Raw genomic sequence first — 6,952 nt, forward strand, 5'->3', positions numbered from 1 at the left:
CAGGATGTGATTTGTACATTTATGAATAGCTCACCCCTGAGACCGATGGTTTCTCCCCACTAACTGTAGCTGCACACCTAATGCCGCCAACACCACCAAACCACCTGTATTGCACGGTACATGTATCACAGGGCCCAGACCACATTTTTGATTCTGATTGGATGAAAAAGCAAATGGACGTACTCAACACTAAAAACTTTCTTTCGGCTTCTCCCGTTAGGGGTCGCCACAGCGGATCCTCCGCACGTTTGATTTGGCACATGTTTTACGCTGGATGCCCTTCCTAACGCAACCCTCCCCAATTTATCCGGGCTTGGGACCGGCACTAAGAGTGGCTGGGGATGGTTCCCTGACCGGGAATCGAACCCGGATCGCATCGGTGAGAGTGCTGCATCTTAACCACTAGACCACCAGGGGACCGGACGTACTCAACACTGATTGGTTATATTGGAATAATAAATTCTGTGCCTTGTCAGTAAACCTCACTAACGCACAAAGAGCATTATATAGCGTTCAGGATGCAGCACCACATATATCACTAGCAAAACCCGTTTCGCATGCATGGAAAGAATTCGGCCCTTTCGTACTCACATGCAAAAACGCTAGAGGGTGGGTGGGCACTGATTCGCCCCCAATGGAGCGATCAGGCGATTTGTTTCGCTTCCCTTTTTAGACATACCATCTGCGCACTCCGTTCGGTTGAGGTAATTTCAGAATCTAACTTTGCCCCTCGATGTGCGCATGACCAAGACGTTAATAACCCTGTGGCCGCCCCAAAAGGCCTTGAATCCGTTCCGTCCACATTATGGGCCACTGACAAATATGATGTGGGACTCATTAAGGACTGTGCACCAGTAGTCATCACACCTAAGTCCTCATTCCGTCCAAAGAAACAACAATACCCATTGAAAAAAGAAGCCTTGGACGGAATTTGACCAGTTTTTTAGGCACTGTTACAGAAGGGCATCATTGTTCCTTGCCCAGACTCGCCCGTCCAAATGCCTTTCTTTCCGGTCAAAAAAATTTGTGACAAGGGCCGCCCAATAGAATGGCGTTTTGTTCAAGATTTACAGGCTGTTAACGCTGTACAGGCCCGTGCTCCTAATGTCCCTAATCCATATACTATCCTCTCCCAGGTGCCGGCATCTGCAAAATACTTCACAGTAGTTGATATTTCCAACGCTTTTTTCAGTGTCCCAGTTCATCCAGATTCTCAGTTCTGGTTCGCGTTCAACTTTGACGGCAAGCCTTACACATTCACTGGCTTGTGTCAGGGGTATTGTGAAAGCCCCACTATTTACAATGATGCGTTGCGGGAAAATTTATCCTCACTCCTGCTGTCGGAGGGTGTGGCACTTTTGCAATATGTGGATGACCTCCTACTCTATGCCCCAACCTGACAGGAGTGTCTTGATAGCACGATAATTCTTTTGAAATTCTTGGCCGACCAAGGCTATAAAGTCAATCCCTCAAAGGTCACAGTAGCAGCCACTCAGGTTTTATTTCTAGGCCATGTGCTTTCAGCAGAAGGAAAAACACTTTCCACTAAACGAATACAAGCCATCCAACAGGTGCCAAAACCAGTCACAAAAAAACAAATGAAGTCTTTTTTGGGAATGACCTCCTACTGTCGTACCTTTATTCCAAATTACGCTGAAATGGAAGCTCCACTCACTCAGTGCATTTATGGTAACCATATGTCTGCATCTGATAAAGTCACATGGACTCCGGAGGCTAATGATTCGTTTATAGCATTGAAAACCGCTTTGCAATGTACTTCAACTCTTGACCTACCGAACCCAGATAAACCTTTCACTCAGACAGTTGATGAACGACAGGGCACCATGGTTTCAGTCCTTTTACAGGACCATGGAGGCAAACTGCGCCCAGTGGCATACTTCTCGTCAAAACTGGACGCAGTACCTCGAGGTCTGCCTCCATGCCTTCGCGGTGTGGCTGCAGCTGGAAAAGCAGTCATGGCTTCAAAGGAATTTGTGGGCTTCGCTCCACTTACACTGCTTGTTCCTCATGAGGTTTCCATGATATTGTTAGAACAAAAAACGTCTCATCTTTCAGCGGCTCGTTGGCTGCGGTATAATTTTGTTCTTTTACAAATGCCAAATCTCACTGTTAAACGATGTACTACTCTTAACCCAGCTCCTTTACTCCCTATCGCAGGTGACGGGGACCCGCACTCTTGCGTTGCGGCGCTGGAACAAGTCTGCACTCCACGTCCTAATTTACAAGACACAGAATTGCTGAATAGCGATCTCATATTGTTTGTAGACGGTTCATCCAGCAAAGACGCATTGGGCGTCAATAAAGTAGGGTGTGCCGTAGTAACATTAAATGACATCCTTTTTCAAGAACCACTGCCTTCGTCATACTCTGCACAGGCGGCAGAATTAGTGGTGCTCTCGAAAGCTTGTGCTTTGGCCAAGGGTAAGCGGGTTACCATTTACACAGACTCCCGTTACGCTTTCGGGGTAGTACATGATTTCGGAGCTTTGTGGAAACACAGGAAATTTATGAAGGCAGACGGTAAGCCAATCTTAAATCATTCTCTAGTAAAAGATTTACTGGATTCGCTTCTCTCACCATCTGAGATTGCAGTCTGCAAATGCGCAGCGCATACTTCTCATACAGACTACATTTCCACAGGTAACAGGCGTGCTGACTTAGCAGCCAAGGCAGCGGCTCGACTTCCTCTTTCCGTAACCGCACTACACGATTCTGCTGACGATGTTCCTTTTAACTTCTTTGACCTATCCTCCTTGCAGGTTTTCGCTTCCGCCTCTGAAAAAACGACTCTGGCAAACCGCTGGTTGCACTCTGACCTCTAACGTCTGGCGCTCCCTTTGACGGCCGCCCGTGCCTTCCCTCACATTTTTTTGGAACGTTCTGTAAATTATCACATGGATTGGATCATGTGTCAACAGGGGGAATGGTGGATGCAGTTCGAAAAAATTGGTTCACAAAAGGGTTTACAGCAGCAGCACAGTACTACACAGCCCGATGCCAAACCTGTCAAACAAATAACATATCACAGGGTCAGAGAGTACAGCAAGCAGGGCATCCCAGCCCGTCTAAACCATTTAAACATCTCATGGTCGATTACATCGAATTAACACCTTCTATGGGAAAAAAATACTGAATAGTCGCTGTAGACGTACTCCCCACCGCTAAGGCAGACGCACAAGGGGTGGCAAAATTGCTACTAACAGAAATAATACCACGATGGGGAATCCCTGCAAAAATTTCTAGCGAAAACGGATCCCATTTCGTGAATGAGGCAATAAAAGCAGTGGAAACGTTCCTTCAAACGTCATGGAAACATCACTGCTCATATCACCCACAGTCTGCAGGGGCTGTGGAAAGAAAAAAAAAAAAAACAATAAAACAAAAACTAGCTAAAATATGCGAAAAAACGAATCTTCCATGGCCAAAAGCTGTGCCAATTGTTTTGATGTACATGAGAATGAGAGAAAGAAGAAATGAAAATTTGAAATTATCACCTTTCGAAATATTATTTGGAAGGCCTCCACACATGGGCTGGGAACCCAGAGCTGCAGTATTGCCTGACTCTACAATGTGTGAACATGATTTTATGTCATATTGTATTGGACTAGATAAGGTGTTATGTTCCATCTCCAAACAGGTGAAAACGGCAGCAGGGAAAGGGGCAGAAGGTCCTCTAGCGACCTAGTAGCCTAGCGACTACGTGGTCATCAAATATTTCCGCCGACGCCATTGGAATCAGCGACGGTGGCAGGGTCTGTTCCAGGTGTTGCTGATAACACACACTGCAGTGAAAGTAGCAGAGAAGGTACCGTGGATTCACGCGCAGCACTGCAGAATTGTCCCGGCGCCAACAGGGGAAGACATATCCCCAGAGGACCAGGACATCCAGGACCTGAACATCTCCCACAACAGTGGCGTTGCCAAATAGCTCGACACAAAAACGTGAGAGATCCTAGGTGGAATAGAGCGGGAACACTCTGTGCCACAGACGCATCTGTCTTGGCGGTAGTTTTCACTCGAGCACAAGGCGAATATCTACATATTGACACAAAATCATCTACGGCCTTTGTTCTTGTGGAGATGAGGACTGCTTGTGTTTGAATCTATACAACCAGATTTGTGGGGGTCAATAAACAGGTGGCAATATGCGACTGCTATGTATCCCGGTAATTAGCATAGCTCTTATCTTTTTGGTAAGGGCAAAAGAACTAGCTCTAACAGAAGCACAAGCGGGAATAACAATAGAATTTGTAGAAGGTCGCTCTGCAACATTTACCTGTGAGCCCATAGGGGAAGCAGGACCACAATCCAATACTGAGCAATCTCGTTATGAATGGGGTACCGCTATGTACTTTTGCAAAGACCCTTGTAGTTGGAGGGACGTGTTAGGGGGAAATGCTGTAGCAATAAGGGCAGGTCTCCAATTTACTAACGAAATAAAACAACTATTAACTGTTACTACGAAATTAGAAAACGGGAAAGTCAAAATAACAGTAAGCTTCCATAATGTCACAAAGGAAGATGAGGGTCGTTATTATTGTGGTTGGTGGACTAGCGGTGCATACACATTACAATCAATCCAGATAAATATTTTGACCCCGACCACTACAACATTAATGGACATGTTTGCTGAAAGAACAATAAAGGAACAAGAACAGGCATGGTTTGAGAAAACACTACTATTACCTGCAGAGGATATAGTACATGCTCGTTTACGATGCGAGGGAAATCGGGCATGCATGCTCTCAGTATTACAAAAGAAAGCCTTAGAAATAGATCAAGAATGTTGGTGGTGTCAAGAACTTAGTCGATTAATGAAGGCTGCCCCTTTATAACGATCTCAAGAAAACGAATTAGCAGGATATATTCCATGTGCCATGCACAAATTGTTACGACTAGCAAATGCTATAGCAAAGAATGTCACCTTAGAGAAGAACAACACGTGCCCATCTACTACCCATAGCTCACACCCAATGGCCAATTATAGTACCCATAAGGTAGAGCGAAAATGGCACGTGAGACCAGAAGTGGCTGAAACATGTATTTGTCAACACTCCCCTGATAGGCAGAACTTAAGCGAGGATACTATCAAAGTAGGTTGGTCTACCTGTCATACAACCATTCAAATGAATAACATTTCTTGTATAGGTCCCAACGGTCAGAACTACACCTGCCTATTCGACAAGAACGATATGATGGACTCCACTGCAGCCTCAGTGTGGGTGTGCGGTCAAAACGCCTATCACTCCCTCCCTGAAAATTTTGCAGGGAGCTGTTACCCGGTGTTGCTAAGTGTAGGCACAACTGTATATGTAGCACAGGACCTGTCAACTGAAGAAAAACAGGTATGCCTAAATTTTACCAAGGTACTAAACTATGGCACCCCTGGACTAGCCGTGGGGGGATGACTGGGTGGTCATTAGTCTTGGGAGGGGGCCCTACGGCAGCCCTATTAAAGATAAATGGACTTGCCTGGCAAGTGTTAAGGTTGGCCAACGAAACAGAGGAAGCGCTATTTGAGATATCAGCAGAACTACATACAATCAGAGAAGCAGTTATTTAAATTAGGTTGGTTTTAGATATGTTAACTGCGGAGAAAGGTGGGGTATGCAAAATGTTGGGAACATCCTGTTGTTTCAGCTTGCCGGATGTTTCAGTAAATGTATCAGATTTATTACAACATATGAAATCCGCAATAGCCACACCACATGACATGTCCTCCTCTTGGGACGCCTGGTTACAAGGATTATTGGGGTGGGCTTATTGAGCCATAACAACTGGGGCTCCAGTTGTTATTATTTTATTGTTGTTGGTTTTCAGTTTTCCATGTATAATGCCTTGCATTACTACGGCGGTACGGGCGTGCATATCATCATCTGTAAGTACCCGCTTATTAGCCCTTACTGTAACTGAACCAAGTGACGACACTCAGGTTATCATAGAAGATGATAGCGAGGAGGATGATTATGCGTAAAACGGAACTTATGGAATGAAAGAAATAGGGAAAATCTTAAACAGAAGACCTATATTCTTGATGTGATAAATAAGTGTTTTATATGATAAGGTTTGGTTGTCATAAAATGACAAAGGGGTGGAATGTAAGATTAAATTTTTACATTAATATTACAATATTGTTTAATTATAGGTATTTTGTTATAATCAGTGCATGTATGAAGTTTTTCTTTTCAAAGCTGAACTGCAAATAATCCATAAAGCTTGCAATGTAGAGCGTGATCAAGGTTGCATGTCTGAACACAATGCTCTTGACCGGGCACTGTGTTCTCAGCTAAGCAAAACAGAGAAAGATAAAAGATTATCTTTGTACAGAATGGGAGTTTTCCCATTCTGTACAAAGATAATCTTTTATCTTTAGGGCTAATCTGTGTGCAAAGTGCGTCACTAGGGCGAAGTGAACTAAAAAAGCGCGAGAAACAAATGATTAGTTTTATTATGGAACAAACCAATCAGTATAATATTGCAAGGTCATAATAAGAGAATTAATAATATTGTCTTAAACAGCGAGAGAAAACAATTGATTATATTGCAATGTCGTAATAATAATGTGGTCTCGAAGGTTGAATAACAGCATAAAAGCATGGTGAGAAGCGTTTATCGATGCGCTTCTCGGTGCAGCATTGTCTTACTGATGAACGTCTGTTTGCTCTCTGCAGAGGGCAAATAAAATTGTCTATTCTTATTCTCATGTCGACTCTTTTCTGATTAATAGGACTAGAAAGCAAATTTTTAACTACACAGCACAGATTCATGTCCGATAGAAAGTAGTGAAGAGATTCTTACTGTTTTAATCCTGCACAGTTAATGCCTTTATATTTATATAACTGTCTTTATAGAAATGATGTTATGCAACATACAGCATAATATTAATAGGTCTCTGTGACTTAAACACAGGCTCGACTCTCCTACATAATGG

At 43.8% G+C, this 6,952-nt stretch overlaps 1 protein-coding gene across 1 annotated transcript; it reads left to right on the forward strand.

Moving 5' to 3' along the window:
- Nucleotides 1-839: 839 nt before the first annotated feature.
- LOC310738031 (uncharacterized protein) lies at nucleotides 840-6,724 on the forward strand. Its single transcript, XM_083562827.1, has 2 exons — nucleotides 840-4,095; nucleotides 5,569-6,724. Exon 1 carries the CDS (start codon nucleotides 1,599-1,601, stop codon nucleotides 2,841-2,843), a length of 1,245 nt encoding a protein of 414 aa, XP_083418953.1. The 5' UTR covers nucleotides 840-1,598; the 3' UTR covers nucleotides 2,844-4,095; nucleotides 5,569-6,724.
- The last annotated feature ends 228 nt before the right edge of the window (nucleotides 6,725-6,952 follow it).

Source organism: Silurus aristotelis (genome assembly GCF_946808225.1).
Source record: "Silurus aristotelis genome assembly, chromosome: 15".
NCBI classification, from domain to species: domain Eukaryota; kingdom Metazoa; phylum Chordata; class Actinopteri; order Siluriformes; family Siluridae; genus Silurus; species Silurus aristotelis.